The sequence below is a fragment of the Callorhinus ursinus genome, unplaced genomic scaffold (assembly GCF_003265705.2).
Source record: "Callorhinus ursinus isolate GAN/ISIS: 27379988/994484 unplaced genomic scaffold, GSC_fseal_2.0 scaffold57, whole genome shotgun sequence".
Taxonomy (NCBI): domain Eukaryota; kingdom Metazoa; phylum Chordata; class Mammalia; order Carnivora; family Otariidae; genus Callorhinus; species Callorhinus ursinus.
In genome coordinates, this window is record NW_027397119.1 from 9,316,943 (window position 1) to 9,337,047 (window position 20,105).

The 20,105-nt window shown below is 35.5% G+C and overlaps 1 protein-coding gene across 4 annotated transcripts in view; it reads right to left on the minus strand.

The window, feature by feature from the left end:
• Nucleotides 1-384: 384 nt before the first annotated feature.
• Nucleotides 385-20,105, minus strand: part of LOC112811205 (complement factor H) — a 57,637-nt gene continuing 37,916 nt past the window's right edge. For 3 of the 4 annotated variants that reach the window (XM_025855186.2, XM_073884534.1, XM_073884536.1), the window contains exons 8-10: nucleotides 15,634-15,828; nucleotides 15,022-15,198; nucleotides 385-590 (exon numbers count right to left, since the gene is read on the minus strand). In XM_025855186.2, coding sequence (XP_025710971.1) covers nucleotides 400-590; nucleotides 15,022-15,198; nucleotides 15,634-15,828 — 563 coding nt within the window. In that variant the 3' untranslated portion in view covers nucleotides 385-399. Of the gene's footprint in view, nucleotides 591-1,202; nucleotides 1,556-15,021; nucleotides 15,199-15,633; nucleotides 15,829-20,105 lie in introns of those variants that run through there. The other variant, XM_073884535.1, reaches the window with a different exon arrangement.

Here is a 20,105-nt window from a genome sequence, read left to right on the forward strand (position 1 = left end):
TTGACTTAAAAACATAACTTTTATGTCTAGGAAAAAAGACTGACATAAAAGTTTAATCACCTAAAAGCAGGTACAATAGGGCACAAAGATGTCAGCCGAAAATAAATGAGTTTATAGGAGAACACACAGAAGGCTCCCTATCTAGTTTCCAAATCACAGGATGCTTTATTTAACTTAATTAATTAATTAAATCACAGGATGTTTTAAAGTGGAAGAAAACTTGAACTGAAAGATAGACTGATACTCCACCCTACAAGTGATTAATCTTAATAGTAAAAAAAAATTATATATTTTTTCATTTATCTTTTCAAATGGGAACCACGTCAGCCCCTCCCCCGAGAAAAGAATTAAGTTAAACTTTAAACAATGATCATGAGGATAATGAATATGAACATAAAATTACTCACTAATACATGTGGGTTGAGGTGACCATCCACTATGCAGACATGTAATTGATCCTGAAGTTTTACCATCTGGTGTTACATATCCTGATTTACACTGATATTGTGTTTCTTTATTCAAGGGATATGCAAATTCATATTCAGAAAAAAATCCATTTTCAATTGTTATATCTGATTTTGAACATCTTTCTGAAAGGGAGACAGTATAAGGAAAAGATAAGCGTGTAAATAAGCATTTTCATAAAGACTCAAATAATATAACATATAAAAAATAAGGAGTTACTTATAAATGAAAACCCAGAAAATCCAAATCACCCAAATTCTTGTGACAGGGAAAATAAGCTATGAATTTCCAAAGATATTAAATCAGGATAGTTCATTAAAAATTTTTTTTTTGGAATGAAGAAGCAAAATTTAGAATGCTCAGAATCCCTTCTAGGAGATTATTAGAAATTTGTTTGTCTAATGGATCTGGAATCCTACAGCATGCCAGAACGATACTGGCAATGGATCCTTTCCAGGCACTTGTTTTAAATATTGTGTACTCAGGATCTCTTTAGCAACCCCAGCATTCAGTTAACTAACTGGGGTATCTCAGATCAGGTGATGATCTCAGAGAATTTGCTACCATAGCTACCACAACTCTGAGAATTTGAAATGTCTGTCATCATAACTGGGTGCTTAAAACCATATGGATACATGGAGTTCAATGAGTCTGACACAGATCAACACATTACATTCATTTATCTTCTAAGACCAAAATGATGATCCTCAAATTATGTATAACTTAACTTGAAACAATAAAGAAGACTTTTGTCAGTTACCAGGTCTCTCCACAAAATTCAGCTTTATTTATTGACTAGTCCATGAATAAAGAAGAAATCAAAGGGGAAAGCATGAAGTATATATTTTTTCATAATTGGTAATTCTATTCCTTCATTTGGGGCACCCAGGAGACTGGACATGGGATACTTGGAATATTAAACACTCAGGATATGGAATTAAAGTATATAATCTTAAAAAAAAAAGACATTAAAGCAGCGCCTGGGTGTCTCAGTCAGTTGAGCATCTGACTCTTCTTCCCAGCTCAGGTCTTGATCTCAGGGCTGCAAGTTCAAGCCTGGTGTTGGGCTCCACGGTGGGCATGGAGCTTACTTAAAAAGTAAAAAAAAAAAAAGATATTAAGTCTTTTGAATTAAATGATAAAAAACATTTTAAATAAAATTTTGTGAGATGATACTAAAGTAGTGCTGAGGGGAAATTTTACCATTATATAGATATAATAGAAACGAATAGGGGTGCCTGGGTGGCTCAGTCGTTAAGCGACTGCGTTCGGCTCAGGTCATGATCCCAGGGTCCTGGGATAGAGCCTGAATTCGGATCCCTGCTCCAAGGGAAGCCGGCTTCTCCCTCTCCCACTCCCCGTGCTTGTGTTCCTGCTCTCGATGTGTCTCTCTCTGTCAAATAAATAAATAAATAAAATCTTAAAAAAAAAAAAAAGAAAATAGATTGCATACCAACTCATTGTTTTGCTTTAGGAAATTAAAAAAAGAAAACCCAACATGCGCATAAACTTGAAAAATAGATTGTTGTTAGTGAGATGGTGGAATAGGATGCTTTATTGTTCTCTATTTGATTTATTTCTGTTCTAATCTTTATTATTTCCTCCCTTCTAACTTTGGGTTTGGTTTGTTTTTCTAGTTCCTTGAGGTATAAAGTTAGGATATTTATATAAGATCCTCTATTTTAATGTAGGCACTTGCAACTAAAATCTTCCTTCTTCCCACTGCTTTTGCAGCATCTCTAAATTTTGTTACATTGTGTTTTTGTTTTCATTTGTCTCAAGATATTTTTAAAGATTCTCTTGCACTTTCTTCTTTGACCCAATTGTTTGAGAGTGTGCTGTTTTCTTTCCATGTATTTGTGAATTTTCCCATTCTTTTTGCTGTTACTGATTTCTAGTTTTACTCCACTGTGGTTGAGAAAGATACTGTTATAGAATCTTTCATGTGCCGTTGAGGAGAATGTACACTGCTGGGTGGAAAATTCTGTATATAACTATTAGGTCCATTTTGTTTATATTGTTGTTCAAATCTAGAGCTTCTTTCTTGAATTTCTGTCTGGGTGTTCTATCCATTATTCAAAGTGGGGTAATGAAGTCTCCTAATATTATTGTATTGCTGTCAATTTCTCCTCTTTAGAGTTGTGAATATTTGTTTTCTATATTTAGGAGTTCCAATGTTGGATCCACATATGTTGAAAATTGCTACATCTTCCTGTTGAATTGACTCTTTTATTATTATATAATGACCTTCTTTGTCTCCAGAGACAGTTTTAGACATAAAGTCCATTTTTTTTTCTGATAGAAGTATAGCCACTCCAACATTCTTTGGTTGCCATTCACATGAAATATCTTTTCCCATTCCTTCACTTTTAGCCTACTGTGTCTTTAAACCTAAAGTGAGTTCTTGTTTTTTACCTATTCAGGTACTGTATTCCTTTTAATAGTAAGTTTAATCCATCTACATTTAAAGGGATTATTGATAGGTGAACACTCACTATTCACATTTGGCTAATTGTCTTCTGTTTTGCAATTGTTTTTTCAATCTCTTCCACTTTTGATGACTTCCTTTGCTATTTGATTATGTTTTACAGTTTTTTACTTTGATTTTTATCTCCTTATCTTTTGTATGTCTATTATAGGTTTTCCTGCTTACTTTATTGAAGTATAATGGATAAAATTGTATATAGAAAGTGTACAATGAGATGACTTGGTACACATATACATTTGGTAATGATTTCAAAATCACATTAATCACCTCACATACTTTTTTTTTTTGTAGCTGGAATGCTTAAGATTTACTCTCTTAGCAAACTTGAGCTATACAATACATTATTGTTAACTACATAATATTACTAACTACATGTACATTAGATCTTCAGAATTATTCATCTTGTAACTGAAGGCTTACAGCCTTGGACCAGCATCTCTTCATCCCCCCCCTCATCTGCAAGCCCCTGATAATTACCATTCTACTCTCTGCTTCTATGAATTTGACCTTTTCTTTTTTTCTTTTTTGATTTTATATACAAGTTTAATCATGAAGTGTTTGTCTAACTCTGGCTTATTATGTTTAACATAATGTCCTCTAGGTTCAACAATGTTGTAAATAGCAAGATTTTCTTTTTTCTTGTGGTTGAATAATATTCCATTATATATATAGATATATATCTATATATATAATCTCACATCTTCCTTATCCATCAGTGGACACTTAGGTTGTTTCTGTATGTTGGCTATTGTGAATAAAGCTATAATGAACAGGAGGGTGCAGATATTTCTTCAAGATACTGATTTCATTTCCTTCAGATATATACCCAGAAATGGGATTGCTGTATCATATGGTAGTTCTGTTAAATTTTTGAGGAACTTGCATATTGTTTTCCATATGCCTATAACAAATTACATTCCCACCCAAAGTATACAAGAGTTTCCTTTTTCCACCTTCTCACCAACACTTGTTATCTCTTGTCTTTTTGATAAAAGCCATTTTAACAGGTATGAGGTGATAGTTCATTGTGGTTTTGATTTGCATATGCCTGATGATTAATGATTTTGAGTACCAATTGGCCATTTGCATGTATTCTTCGGAAAAATGTCTATTCAGATCTTTGCCCATTTTTAATTGGATTTGATTTTTTTTGCTACTGAGTTGTATAAGTTGATATATATATATATATCCAGATCTATGATTTGCAAATATTTTCTCCCATTCCATAGGTTGCCTTTTCATTTTGTTGATTTGTTGAATAGAAGCTTTTTCATTTGATATAGTTTTATTTACTTCAGCTTTTGCTGTCTGTGCTTTGCTGTCATATCCAAAAAATATCATTGCCGATATTTCCCTATGTATCTTCTAGGACTTCTATAGTTTCAAGTCATATTTAAGTCATCTAGAGTTAATTTTCATCAGTGGTTTAATATTGTGGTTTCATTTTTTTTTTTGCTTGTGCTGAAGACACTACTCTCCTCATGTGTATACTTGGCACCATTATCTAATTTTAATTAAGGATATATGTGTGACTTTATTTCTGGTTCCTAATTTTATTCCATTGATCTGCCAATATGATATTATTTTCATTTTAATCACTTTATAATATAGTTTGAAACCAGGAAGCATGATGCCTTCAGCTTTGCTCTTCTTTCTCAAGATTGCTTTGGCTCTTTGGGAGTCTTTGTGGTTCCATGTAAATTTTAGGAGTGTTTATTCTACTTCTGTGAAAAATGCCAGGGCTATCTTGACATGAATTGTGTCTATTGATCGCTTTGGGTAGTATGCACATTTTAACAATATTGATTCTTCCAATCCATGAACATAGGCTAACTTTCCATTTATTTATATCTTCTTCAATTTATTTTATCATTGTCTTATTGTTTTCAGGATACAAGTCTTTCATCTCTTTGGATAGACTTATTCCTAGGTATCTTATTATTTTTGATGCTATTGTAAATGGTATTGTTTTTTAAATTTCTCTTTCTGATAGTTCATTATTCATTACACAACAGATTTTTGTGTATTGATATTGTATCCTGCAACTTTACTGACTTCATTTATTAATTCTAACAGGTTTGTGTGTGTGTGTGTGTGTGTGTGTGTGTGTGCGTGTGTGGAGTCTTAGGGTTTTCTCTATATGTCATCTACAGACAGAGATAACTTTACTTCGTTATTTTTTATTTGGGTACCTTTTATTTCCTTTTGTTCAATAGTGGTGAAAGTGTGTATCCTTGTCTTTTTCCTGATCCTTGAGGAAAAGCTTTCCGCTTTTCACCATTATATATGATGTTAGTTATAGGCTTCTTATTCATGGCCTTTATTATGTTGAGGTATATTTCTTCAATACCTAATTGTTGAGAGTTTTTATCATAAATGGATTGTGAATTGTGTCAAATGCTTTTTCTCTATCTATTGGGATGATTATATGATTTTTAACCTTTGTATTTCTAATGGGGTTTATCACATTACTGATTTGCATCTGTTGAACCATCCTTGAGGCCCATGGATAAACCCAACTTCATTATGGTGTATGAATCTTTTAATATGCTGTTGAATTCCATTTGCTAATATTTTGTTAAGCATATCTGATCTATGTTTATCAGTGATACTGGCCTATAATTTCTTTTTTCTTGTAGTGTCTTTGTCTAGCTTTGATCTAATCATGCTGATCTTGTAAAGTGGTATTGGAAGTGTCCCCTGCCCTCAAATTTTTGGAATGGTTTGAGAAGAATTGGTATTAATTCTTCTTTAAATTACAATGAAAATTTCTGGTCCCAGACTTTTTTTTGTAAAGATATTTTAAATTAATGATTCAGTCTTGTTGCTTGTTATTGATTTGTTCAGATTTTCTATTTCTTAATGATTTTGTTTTGGCAAGTTTTGTATATCTAGGAATTTATCCATTTCTTCTAGGTTATCCAATTTGTTGGTGTGTAATTGTTTATGCTTGTCTCTTATGAACATTTGTATTTCTGTGGCATCAGTCGAATGTCTCCACTTTCATTTCTCATTTTGTTTATTTTATCTTCTCTTTTTTCTTAGTTTATCAGCATTAGGTTTGTCAATTTTGTTTATCTTTTCAAAAAGGTAGGTATTAATTTTGTTGATTTTTTGGGGTCTTTATTTCACGTATTTCTTCTCTGATTTCTGTTATTTCCTTGCTTCTGCTAATTTTAGGCTTAGTTTGTTCTTCTTTTTCTAGTTTTTTTGATGTATAAAGTTGGTTGTATATTTGAAATCATTTCTTTTTCTTATCACTATAAACACCTCTCACAGAACTGCTTTTGTATGTGAGGCATTTTTTCCTCTCTTGCTGCTTTCAAAATTCTCTCTTTGTCTTTGGTTTTAGCTAATTTTATTGTAAGGTGTCTTAGGGACGATTTCTTTAGGTTGAATCTGTTTGGGGACTTATGAGCTTCTTGATTTTGATAGTCCATATTTCTTCCTAGATTGATAAATTCTCAGCCATTATTTCTTTAAGTAAACTTTCTGCCCCTTTCTCCATTTCTTCTCCTTTTGGGACTTACACAATGCCTAAAATGTTTCCTCTGATAGTCTCCTATAATTCATATGGGCTTTCTCTACTCTTTAAGTCTTATGTTTTGTTCTCCTCTGACTAGAAAATTTCAAATGACCTCTCTACTTCACAGATTCTTTCTTCTGCTTCATAAATCTGCTGTTGATGCTCTTTGTTGTATTTTTCATTTCATTCATTGTATTCTTCAGTTCCAGAATTTCTGTTTGGTTCCTTTTATGATTTCTATCTCATTGTTTTCCTGATTTCTTTGAATTCTCTTTCTGTGACTTCTTATAGCTTGCAGAGCTTCCTTAAAACTACTGTTTGAATTCTTTATCAGGAAAATCATAGATCTTCATATTTGGGGGTAAGTTACTGGAATATTATTGAGTTCCTTCAGTGGTGCCATGTTTCCTTGATTTCTCATGTCCCTTAAAGTCTTGCATTGCTGCCTTCACCTTTGAAGAAGCTCTCACTTCCTCTAGTCTTTTCTGACTGACTTTGGGAGAGAAATACTTTCTGTCACACATGTTAGGGATTTTGAGGCTTTTTAAAGAACTTTTTAATGGATATACCTGCTCCCTATGTTTTGCTACTACTTGGGAGGGAATTCTTAGATTGTATGCCTTCTTTCAATCCTGCAAAGCCAGTCAGGTTCCTGACAGCTTCCTGTTTGCTGGGTGCAGTGCTGAATGCTCAGGTATGTGCTTTGTACCATTCCTATGGAGTCAGTTTGGCTTTCTAGGTATGCGCACTAGCCATCTAAAATTGCTGCATTCACTACCTTTGGGGCATACACAAGGAGCTGGCCAATGGGTAGCAGGTGTGCAGAATGTTGGGGGTGCCATTAGGTGAGGAGGATCTGCAGGCAAGTCATCCCCAGTGGTTAGTGGGTACATCAGGGTACTCCCTGATGTAGTTTGCAAAGTGCTTAATAGGATCTTTGTCCCTTGATGAATTGAGCCCTGATTGCTGTGCTCCAAGCTTTCTTCAATCCCTTCAGTCATGAAGATCAATCTTAGAATTCTGGATGTGGTGAGAAAGAAAAGGGCCTTTTGGTCAGAGACACACACCTGAGGAAGCCAGATGCTAACTCACACACTCTTTCCCTCAGTGGAGAAATGGCAGGCTGAGTGGGTCTCTCTTGGCACTGAACGGTGCCACTTTGTGGAAGGAGTGACTCAGATAATTGAAAGTGTTCCTCTCACCCACTTCAATGCACCCACTGTTGGATCTTTTTGCTCTAATGGTGTGCTGAAACACCATTAGATTCTTCTGCTAGATTCCCAGACTCCCAGAAAGATGCTCTTGTCTGTGGGTGATTGTAAAAATTGGTGTTCTTTGGCACGAAGAATAGAAACTTGTATTCTGCCATCTTGTTGGTGTCACTATTTTTTTCTTAAATTGAATGTAGGTATGCATGTATGCATTTAAGCTTTTATTTTAATACCAGTTGGTTAACATGCTCATCAAGACAAGTACAATCCTTAATCTCCATCACCTATTTCACCCATTCCCTTTCCCCTGTCACATCTCTCCCCTCTGGTAACTATCACATTGTTCTTTACAGTTAGAGTCGTTTTTTGCTTTTTGTTTTTTTGTTTTTGGTTTGTATCTTTCTCTCTCACTTTCCCCCCTTTACTCATTTGTTTTGTTTCTTAAATTCCACATATGAGTGAGATCGTATGGTATTTGTCTTTCTCTGACTTATTTCACTTAGCATTATATTATCTAGCATCATCCATGTTGTTACAAATGGTAAGATTTCATCCTTTTTATGGCTGAGTAATATTCCATTTTATACATATACCACCTCTTCTTTATCCATTCATCAGTCAATAGACAGACTGCTTCCGTATCTTGGCTATTCTATATAAGGCTTCTATAAACATAGGGGTGCATGGATCCCTTTGAATTGGTGTTTTTTTTCTTTGAGTAAATACTCAGTAGTGTGATTGATGGGTCATACAGAAATTTTATTTTTAACTTGTTGAGGAACCTCCGTACTGTTCTCCAGAGTGGTTGCACCAGTTTGCATTCCCACCAACAGTGCAAGAGGGTTCTCCTTTCTCCACATCCTTGTCAACACCTGTTGTTTCCTATGTTGTTGATTTTAGCCATTCTGACAGGTGTGAGGTGATATCGCATTGTAGTTTTGATTTGCATTTCCCTGATGATAAGTGATAATGGATATCTTTTCTTATGTCTGTGGGCCATCTGTGTGTCTTCTTTGGAGAAATGTCTGTTTATGTCTTCTGTCCATTTTTACACTGGATTATTTGGTTTTTGAGTGTTGAGTTTTATAAGTTCTTTATATATTTTGGATACTAATCCCTTACCAGGCATGTCACTTGCAAATGTCTTCTCCCATTCCAAAAGTTGCCTTTTAGTTTTGTTCATTGTTTCCTTTGCTGTCCAGAAGCTTTTTATTTTGATGTAGTCCCAATAGTTTTTGTTTTGTTTTGTTTTGTTTTTGCTTTTGTTTCCCTTGTCTCAGGGATCTATCTAGAAAGTTGCTGTGGCTGATGTCAGAGAAGTTACTGCTTGTGCTCTCTTCTAGGATTTTTATGGTGTCAGGTCTCACATTTAGGTCTTTTATCCATTTTGAATTTTTTTGGTATATGGTATAAGAAAGTGGTCCCGTTTCATTCTTTTGCATGTTGCTGTCCAGTTTTCCCAACACAATTTGTTGAAGAGACTGTCTTTTTCCTAATGGATTTTCTTTCCTGCTTTGTCAAAGATTATTTGACCGTATAATTGTGGGTTTATTTCTGGATTTTCTATTCTCTTCTATCAATCTATGTGTCTATTTTTATGCCAGTATCATATTGCCTTGATCACTACAGCTTTGTAATATAACTTGAAGTCTGGAATTGTCATGTCTCCAGGTTTGTTTTTCTTTTTCAAGTTTGCTTTGGCTATTCAGGGTCTTTTGTTGATCCATATAAATTTTAAGATTGTTTATTCTAGTTCTGTGAAAAATGCTCTTGGTATTTTGATAGGAATTGCATTGAATGTGTAGATTACTTTGAGTGGTGTAGACATTTTAACAATATTTATTCTTCCAATCCATGAGCAGAGAATGTCTTCCATTTCTTTGTGTCATCTTTAATTTCTTTCATCAGTATTTTATAGTTTTCAGAGTACAGATCCTTTACCTCTTTGGTTAGGTTTATTCTTAGGTACTTTATTATATTTTGTTCAATTGTAAATGGGACAGTTTTCTTAATTTTTCTTTCTGCTGCTTCATTACTGCTGTATAGAAAGGCAATAGATTTCTGTACTGTGATTTTGTAACCTACAACTTTACTGAATTCGTTGATCAGTTCTAGCAGGTTTTGATGGAGTCTTTTGGATTTTCTATATAGAATATAATGTCATCTGCAAACAGTGACAATTTTACTTCTTCCTTACTGATCTGAATGCATTTTATTCCTTTTTGTTGTCTGAATGCTGTGGCTAGGACTTGCAGTACTATGTTGAATAAAAGTGGTGAGACATCATTGTCTTGTTCCTGACCTTAGGGGAAAAGCACTCAGTTTTTCCCCATAATGGATGATGTTAGCTGTGGCTTTTTCATATGTGGCCTTTATTATGTTGAGGTATGTTCCCTCTAAACCTATTTTGTTAAAGGCTTTTATCATGAATGGATGTTGTACTTTGTCAAATGCTTTTCCGAAATCTGTTGAAATGATCATATAGTTCTTATCCTTTCTTTTACTGATGTGATGTATCATGTTGATTGATCTGTGAATATTGAACCACCCTTGAAACCCAGGAATAAATTCCACTTGACTGTGGTGAATATTTTTTTAAACGTATTGTTGGTTTCAGTTTGTTAGTATTTTATTATGGATTTTTGTGTCATCAGAAATATTGACCTGTAGTTCTCTTTTTTGTGGTGTCTTTATTGGTTTTGGTATCAGGGTAGTGCTGGCCTCATAAAATGGATTTGGAAGCTTTCCTTCCTTTTCTATTTTTTGGAAGAGTTTGTGAAGAATAGGTATTAACTCTTCCTTAAGTGTTTGGTAGAGGGCTGCCTGGGTGGCTCAGTCAGTTAAAAATCCGACTCTTGATTTCAGCTCAGGTTGTGATCTCAGGGTCATGAGATCCAGCCCTATGTCAGGCTCCGCACTCAGCAGGGAGTCTACTTGGATTCTCTCTCTGCTCCTCCCTCCCCACCCTCTCTCAAAATAAATAAATAAATCTTAAAAAAATGTTTGGTAGAGTTCATCTATGAAGCCATCTGATCTTGGACTTTGTTTATTGGGTTTTTTTGATTATTGATTCTTTTTCTTTTTTTTTTGCTTGTAATTGGTCTGTTCAAATTTTCTGTTTCTTCCTGTTTCGGTTTTGGTAGGTTTATGTTTCTAGGAATTTATCCATTTCTTCTGGCTGTCCAATTTGTGGGCATGCAGTTTTTCAGAATATTCTCTTATAATTGTTTGTGTTTTTGTGGTGTTGGTTGTTATTTCTCCTCTCTCATTTGTGATTTAATTTATTTGGTTCCTTTTTCTTTTTGATAAATCTGACTAGGGGTTTATCAAATTTATCAGTTCTTTCCAAGAACCAGCTCCTGGTTTCATTTATCTGTTCTATTGTTTTTCTATTTATCATTTACTTCTGCTCTAATCTTTATTATTTCCTTCCTTCTGCTGGTTTTAGGTTTTTTTCTTATTGTTTTTCTAGCTCTTTTCAGTGTAAGGTTAGGTTCTTTATTTGACATTTTTCTTGCTTCTTGAGCTAGGCCTGTATAGTATAAACTTTCCCCTTGTAACCATTTTTGCTGCATCCCAAAGATTTTGAACTGTTGTGTTTTCATTTTCATTTGTTTCCATGTACTTTTTAATCTCTTCTTTTATTTCCTCTTGACCCATTCATTGTTTAGTAGCATGTTACTTAACCTCCATGTATTTGTGATCTTTCAGATTTTTTTCTTGTGGTTGACTTCTAGTTTTATAGCGTTGTGGTCAGAAAAGATGCATAGTATGACTTTGATCTTTTTGAATCTGTTGAGGCTCGTTTTGTGGCTTAATATGTGTTCTATTCTATGTGCACTTGAAAAGAGTGTGTATTCTGTTGTTTTATGATAGAATGTTCTGAATGTATCTACTAAATCCATCTGGTTCAGTGTGTCATTCAAAGCCATTGTATCCTTGTTGATTTTCTGTTTAGATGATCCGTCCACTGATGTAAATGGGGTGTTAAAGTCCCCTATTATTGTATTATTATTGATTAGTTCCTTTATGTTTGTTATTAACAGTTTCATGTATTTGGGAGCTCCCATGTTGGTTGCCTACATATTTACCATTGTTGTATCTTCTTCTTGGATTATCCCCTTTATTAGTATATCTTGCCCTTCTTTGTCTTCTGTTATACTCTTTGTTTTAATGTCTATTTTGTCCAATATAAGGATTGCTATCCCAGCTTTCTTTTGACACCCATTTGCATGATAAATATTCTCCATCTCCTCACTTTCCATCTGCAGGTGACTTTTGTTCCAAAATGAGTTTTGTAGGCAGCATATAGATGGGTTTGTTTAACCATTCTGCCAACTTGTCTTTTGATTGGAGCATTTAGTCCATTTCCACTCAAAGGAATTATTGATATATATATATATTTATTTATTTATTGCCACTTTATTACCTGTTTTGTGGTTGTATTTATTGCCACTTTTTTACCTATTTTGTCGTTGTTCCTGAAGATTTTCTTAGATCTTTTCTTGTCATTCTCTCTTTTATGGTTTGCTGGTTTTCTTTAGTGACATATCGGATTTCTTTCCCTTTATTCTTTACATATTTATTAGTGGTTTTGATCTGTGGTTACCATTAGGTTTGTACATAATATCTTCTGCATATAGCGATCTATATTAATTTGATGGTCACTTAAGTTTGAACCCATTCTTACTCCTCTCTTCCCCAGGTATATTGTGTCATATTTTACACCCTTTTATTTTGTGAATTCCTTGACTGAATTTTTTTTACAGAAACATTCATTTTTACTGCTTTGGGTTTCCTACATTCATACTGTCACTTTTGGTCTCTTCTTTTCACTCGGGGTCCCCTTTAATATTTCTTGCAGGGCTGGTTTAGTGGTCATGAACTCCATTAATTTTTGTCTGGTAAATTCTTTATTATTTCTTCTATTCTGAATAATAGGATTTCTGGATAGAATATTCTTGGCTGCAGATTTTTCCCATTCAGCACTTTGAATTTATCATGCCACTCCCTTCTGACTTGGATATTTCTGCTGAAAATCCCCTGGTAGCCTTATGGGTTTTTCCTTATATTTTATTGTCTTTTTGTTTTGTTTTGTTTTTGTCTTGCTGCTTTTAAATTTTTTTTCTATATCACTATGTTTTGCCAATTTAATTATAATATGTCTTGGTATGGGCCTGCTTTTCTTGATTTTTGGGGGTTCTCTATGCTTCCTGGATCTGGATATCTGTTTCCTCCCCCAGATTAGGGAAGTTTTCTGCTATTATTTCTTCAAATAAATTTTCTGCCCCTCCCCTTTTTTTCTCTTTTTCTTCTGGGACTCCCATAATAGGAATGTTGTTGTGTTTGAGGAATCACTGAGTTCCCTATGTCTATTCTCATTTTGCATAATTTTTTTCCTCTCTTTTGTTCAGTGTGATTACTTTCTGTTACTCTGTCTTCTAGGTCATTAATTCCCATTCCTCTGCTTCTTCCAGCCTGCTGTTCATTCCATCAAGTGTGTTTCTCATTTTGTTTATAGAGCCCTTGATCTCTGCTATGTTATTCTTTATCTCTGTGTTAAAGGTCTCACTCATGTCTTTGACTTTTTTCTCAAGTCCAGTGAGTATCTTTGTAATATTATCTATCAGGCATATTGCTAATATATATTTTACTTACATCTCTGGCTGTGGCCTTGTATTGTTCTTTCATTTGGGACAAATTCTTCTGTTTTCTCATTTTGTCTAAATTTCTATGCATGCGTCTTTGTTCAGAAAGTTAGCTACTTCTTGGGGCGCCTGGGTGGCTCAGTTGGTTAAGCGACTGCCTTCGGCTCAGGTCATAATCCTGGAGTCCTGGGAACGAGTCCCACGTCAGGCTCCCTGCTCAGCAGGGAGTCTGCTTCTCCCTCTGACCCTCTTCCTTCTCGTGCTCTCTATCTCTCATTCTCTCTCTCTCAAATAAATAAATAAAATCTTTAAAAAAAATCTTAAAAGAAAGTTAGCTACTTCTCCTGTTCTTGAGGGTAATGGCCTTATGAAGAAGAGGTTCTATAGTGCTCTGCAGTGTTGTGACCACTGTCCCCCAGGGCCTGACACTTCAGGGAGTGTCTGCAGTGTGTGCTGTATGCACACTGCTGTTGTGTCCTGACTGCTTTATCCTTCGGGCCAATCATCTGCAGAGGCTCTCTTTGCCTGTTGTGGTCAGTATTTGGTCCCTGGCCTGACTGTGGTGAGTTTTAATTTTAGGTGTGCTCTGGTCTGCTTGTGAAATGAGACCTCTTATCACCACTGCTGGAATCAAGGCTTCCCAAAACTCCCAGGTCGGGAGAGATGGTGAGGGCAGGGGTTTGGCTTGGTCTTCTGGGGGAGAATGCTGGCTGCTCAGGGACTGAGGCAAGCATGACCGGGAAGGGTGGTTCCACTGGAGCACAGGGAGGTGGGACTTGGTGCAAGCAAGTTAAGTAGTGAGTGCTGGCCCTGTGCTGGTTCCCACAGGTGGCTCTGTGTTTATGCTGAAGGGTAGGGGAAGGCAATGGCACCTGCCAGTTCCTTTGTTCCCAAAGGGCTCTCTCTGTGAAAGCTGCCTTTCTGCAACATGCTCCTCACTGTGTGCCCTGCGTGCTCTTCAGATTGCTCTTTCCAGCTGTATGTTGACAGGCTGCTTGGTTGCCTTTTCTCCAAGCCCCAATGTCCTTTGAGCTGTCCCAGAGCCAAGCACACTGACCTTGAAAACCCCAGGCTTTAAACCCCACTGGTTATAAGAATTATGAAATTTGGCCTCTCTCACTTTCCAAGACAATTGCTATGGTAATTCATTTTTCCCATGTGCTCCCTTGTGTGTTAATCTGTCCCTTGCCTTTCTCTGTGACCATGGCTCTCTCCCCACCTCAGTGGCCACAATCCGTTTCTCTCAAACTGTGTACATCTTATTTCTTCAATGTGGCCTCTTCTTGACCTTTAGTTGTGGATTTTGTTCTGCCGGTCTTCAGGTTGATTTCTGGGGTACTTAGGATGGTTTGATGGTTATCTAGGTGTATTCATGGGACAAGGCGAGGCTAGGTTCCTCCTTCTCCACTGCCATCTTCTTCCCTCCACTGCTGGTATCACTCTATTATTACAGGTTTCTTCTTTGTGTTTTACTGTTTTCTTGACTAATACCTATCAGTAGACATCTATTTTGCTGCATATGTATCAAGAAATGTGTATATCCACTCATACATACTTGGAAAAAATAAAGCTAAGTATATCTATTGGCAGAAATAAGAAAGTTGATATAAAATTTTGCTACAGTTAATAAAGATGCGGGTTAGAAAACCATAAATATACTGGGATCTCAGACCATTTACTTACTGAGAGGGATGCATTCTGGAGGAGGGAACCAGCCATTCTCTGTACATGTCATTATAGTCTGCTCATTTTGAAGACTGTAACCAGAATTGCATTTAACTCTCACAGTTTCATCTTGGAGAAATGTTTGTTCATACCTTGGATAATCTCCATTTTTCAAATAATTGAAAATACATCGTCCTAAAAATCATAAAAATGATGAACAAAAAATTTTAAAAACCCATAAATTCAGGCAAAATCATAAGTTAAAAACTCTTTGTACAATATTAAAACTATAATGCATAAGTATCCAAAAACTTAAGAAAAACTAAAGCTATTACCAAATGTGTAGAAAGAAAAAAATCAATATTCAATATTATTTATCTTCAGTTTTTATAATTAAAATTTGTATGAATGATATAGGTGTTTTTGAAAAGCTTCTATCTTTATCTGTAATATGATTTTTATGTAGAACTCCTCATTAAAGGAAAAACCTATATTGGTCTTTTTGCTCATAAAACTCATCCCTTGGCCTCATTTTTGTCATACAAGGCTTAATTGTACTCACTTATGTGTTTTTCCCCCTCTACTATTTGAAATATGTACACATATACAATTATAAAAAGGTTTACTTACTGCGGCATGGTACTTCTGGTTCCCAACCTTTGTGTGTGCAAGTAATGTATTCCCACTGCTTTTGTGAAGGAGTCGCAAAATTGGAATCACAGGAATAGTAAAACTTTTGTCCTATAGCTGCTGGAAAGGATGATCTATGGTAGTTTTCCTTGTATAAACTTCCATATTTTATTTGTGGAAAATCACAGGGCCTCACTTGCAATACAAACAAAAGAAACAAAAACAGTATAAATAATATTTTACCTTAATAAAAAAATCAATTTAGAAATGAATTGTTTCATTGGTGAATTACATCCTCTTATTAGCATAATTTCGCTCATTGCAACAAGGTTTCTAGGACAAGAAAAGTTATAAAATTCAGATGACAGGGATATATAATGAAGTCATTGCTAATGAAGTTAAAATTATATCTGTGGGTCATATTATTATAAACTTGTACAAAGACTCTTGAGGAATAAGACTGTACAGACCTATTTAATGAATTCTCCTTGAGTATATACATCTTAGCCCTGGTTGATTAAATGAGCATCTTGGTTGAGAGATGAAAGTACTGATTTTATTGCTCAGATCATCTATTCTTTTCCTTTCTTTTCTGTTCTCAACAGAAATCAGAGCCCTGCCTTTTCTTCTCAAACCAACTCCATGTAGGGAGATAGTGGGATTTTTCTGTAGATTAACATTCATTAATTTATTTTTCTTCTTATTGTAAATAGTATAGGAAACATAGAGAAACACAAAAATTTTCCATTTGCCACATTATGCAGAAAAATAATATTCTTATTAATGCCTGAAATCAGTCATTGAGGCAAGTTTTCCTCTTTTTATTTAATCAAAGAAATGGACTAAAAATATTTCTTAATATCTAAATAGTTAATTAAGATTATGGTAAACATTTGATTGTTATTACTAATTTTAATTGGAGAATGAGGTATTTTAAAATATGTCATACATACATCATAATATATATAACATATTTCATACATAATATGTCATACTATATATGGTATATTTGACACATATATGTCACATATAATGTGACATATATGTCATAATATGTATATATCATGTATGTGAGGTGATTAAAATATGTCACATTTACATAATATGTCATGTATACCATATATAGGAGATTCTTCAAATATGTCATATAAGTCATAATATGTATATTTTAAAATAAAACTGAATATTTGATGCCATTATAGTTTGATTCTTTTTAAACACTAAAATGTCCTATTTTTATTGAGGTACAATATAATTGTATTTTATTGAGTTGTTCTTATAAATTGAATATTTTTGACATATATGTTCCAGTGTTCTGTTGTTTATAACACATTTATATATAATATTTTCTAGAAAAATTTCCCTTTTTGTTGGATGATTTAGAGATAATCTAGTGCTTTTAATACATATGCTGTTTTTCTTTAATAAAGATTTTTAAAAAGATTTGACTTATTTATTTGAGAGAGAGAGAGTGTGTGCACAAGGGGTGGGGAGGGACAGAGAGAGAAGCAGACTCCCCGCTGAGCTGGACCCAGGGATCATGACTTAAGCCAAGAGCAGAGGCTTAACCAACTAAGCCATCCAGGTGCCCCTTTAATAAAGATTTGTAAATGATGCCTTCTGTAGGTATAGATTTTTGGCCTCCATAGCTCTCATTGATAGATTTTCCCCCCCACTTTTTTTAAGCTTCCAATGTTGATATTAAAATGCTCATTTACTCTTATACCTTTTAAGCAAACTTCTAGGGTTTTTTTACCCCCTACTAATTTTTGAATATTTAGATTATTTTCTCTATCTCTTGAATGAATTTCATCATGATACATAAAGATGTGTGTCATTTAACAATAATTTTACCTTGGGCAAGGTTCAGTCTTTGGATTTGCAGGAACTGAGTCTTAAAGAACTCAATTAAATTAGCTGTGAAATTGTAAAGGAGAGATTTGAATCCTGGTGGTCTGATTTCAGAACAACTACGGTTATCCACCTATTATGGTGTTTCAGAGGATATGAATTAAAGAAAACAGCCTGCTGAGATTTCTTTTCAAAAGGTATGCAAAGGGGATAAAATTAAAAGTAGGTATTATTATTATGACAAGCTTGGATCCCTTTACTATCTTCCTCTTTCATCTGGGCACACTTAAATATGTTTTTATACTCTAACAAGATCATCTCTGAAGCAAATATAACATTTCACGTATGGTCTGATCAGCACTGAGATTGGCAAGACTTAGCAGAGCCTCATTTTACCTTAGACTTCTGTCAATGCAGGTTGTGGTCATACTAACAGTACTGGTGGTTCTATCATAGTTTTGACTCAAATTAATCTCAAAATTGATTAAAATATTCACTAATTTTTTTTAAGTAGGCTCCATACCCAGCATGGGGCCCAATGTGGGGTTTGAACTCATGACCCTGAGATCAAGACCTGAGCTGAAATTAAGAGTCAGATGCTTAACCAACTGAGGCCTCCAAGCATCTCAGATACTCAATAATTTAAAAAATATTTCTAATCTCTCTGTACTTGTACAGCTGATTCCTTTGACCTAAGCCCAGTATCTTATAGTTGTCACTACTAAATGTCATGTTATTAGATTCAACCTAGCACATAGGATTCTTTTTGAAGAATGAATCTGTGCTAATGCAGATTCACTATCACTATCCTGAGAAATTCCCCTTGTAAATTTGTACTATTTCCCCTAAACAAATTAAACTCTATGATAACAGAAATGAGTCATGAAAATAGTCCTGAGAACAAAGTCCTGAATCTGATACTTGGGTGAGGTTATTTAATGAAATTACCAACTATCTCATAAACCATCTAACTGGTCAATTTCCCCATCTTGTCCAAAAGAACTTCATAAGGTCCCTTGGGAATAACCTTGCAGGGGCCCACATACAGTTGAACTGATCCACCATTTCCATAAGCCAACCATAAACATGATTAAATATTTTCCTTATGGAAGTGGTTCAAGATGGATATGTACGAGATGCTGAACACATCTCTACCCTTGAACACACTGAATCTACAGTTACATATGGAATAATTTTTTTATTATGTTATGTTAAATCACCATACATTACATCATTAGTTTTTGATGTAGTGTTCCATGATTCATTGTTTGCGTATAACACCCAGTTCTCCATTCAGTATGTGCCCTACATATGGAATAATTTTGTCTGAACCCCCTCCCCCCCAAACTAGCTGAATGGTTTCTACACATTGGGCAAATGAGAAAAAAACTACATCAAAGTGGGTAGAAAAAATTGGGACACAATCTGACCATAAACCTCATCCCCAGCATGACGACACACAATTGGGAGGGAACTCCAAACCCCAAGCTTCTCCCTAAGGATTTGAACCTTACATCTGGAACCCCGATTTTAAGATTGGCACCTGACAGACAAGCCCCCAAAACATCTAGCTTTGAAAGCCAATGGGGCTTGTGTCCATAAGACCACAGGCCACAGCTAACCGAGAAATAGTTCTTAAAGGGTCCACATGCATGGACTCACCCACTCTAGGGCCCCACATAGGGGAAGCCATCTGAAAAGTGCCCAGACTTTCTGTGAAAGAGACTTATTTGCCTATCTTAAAGCATTGGCCTGAGGGGCAAGCATTTAATTTGATACACATATAGGGGCTTACTAAAACTCTCTTCAAAGACAGAGGCCAGCAGTCACCTTCTTTATGCTCTCCCTCTGCCTAATTCCAGCTCATTGGTATCTTCAGGAAAGGAGCTTGTATCCTCTTTAGACACCCCCTAATTTTTACAGCTGCCACCCAGGAGACACCTCTAGATCACATGGCTGTGGTGGCCAGTGCGTCCTGCAGGACTATAACAAATAAAGAGAGTTCTTAACAGGACACCACCCCCAGGGCACAGGAGAGAGTCACAGATTGAAGCAGCCATCTTTCTGTGGAAAAGGTTTATTAGATTAATCTTCACTGCTGGGGCCTGAGGGGCAGACTTCTAATTAAACAATTGAGGGCCAACTATAATCCTCTATAAAAACCTTGGAGGATAGGCACTATCTTCAGGTCCTCCTTCTGCTGCCCTTCAGAGCACTGGTAACTCTAAAGGGAAGTTTGTACAAGGATCTGGTGCCCCAGTTTTTATGTCTGGGGCACTGGATTTTGTGGCTGCCACCCAAGGGACATTACTTGACTGATGGCCAGTGGGGCTTGCATTCATAGGTCCCACAGGACTGCAACAAATGCAGACAGTTCAGGGCTGGCTTCCACCCCCAGGGCACACTATAGATAGAGACTGAACTATGAACTCAGTCTTCCTACAAAAGAGGACTGTTAACCTTTCCTGAAGTTTCAGCCTGAGGGACAGGCTTCTGGTTTGGCACACACGTAGGGGCCTACATAGGTGTTCTCTGGGGGATAGGCCAGTGGAGGCCAACTTTGTGATCTTCCTTTGCCTCACTCTAGGTCAATGGTATCTCCAGGAAAGAAGCTTGTTCTT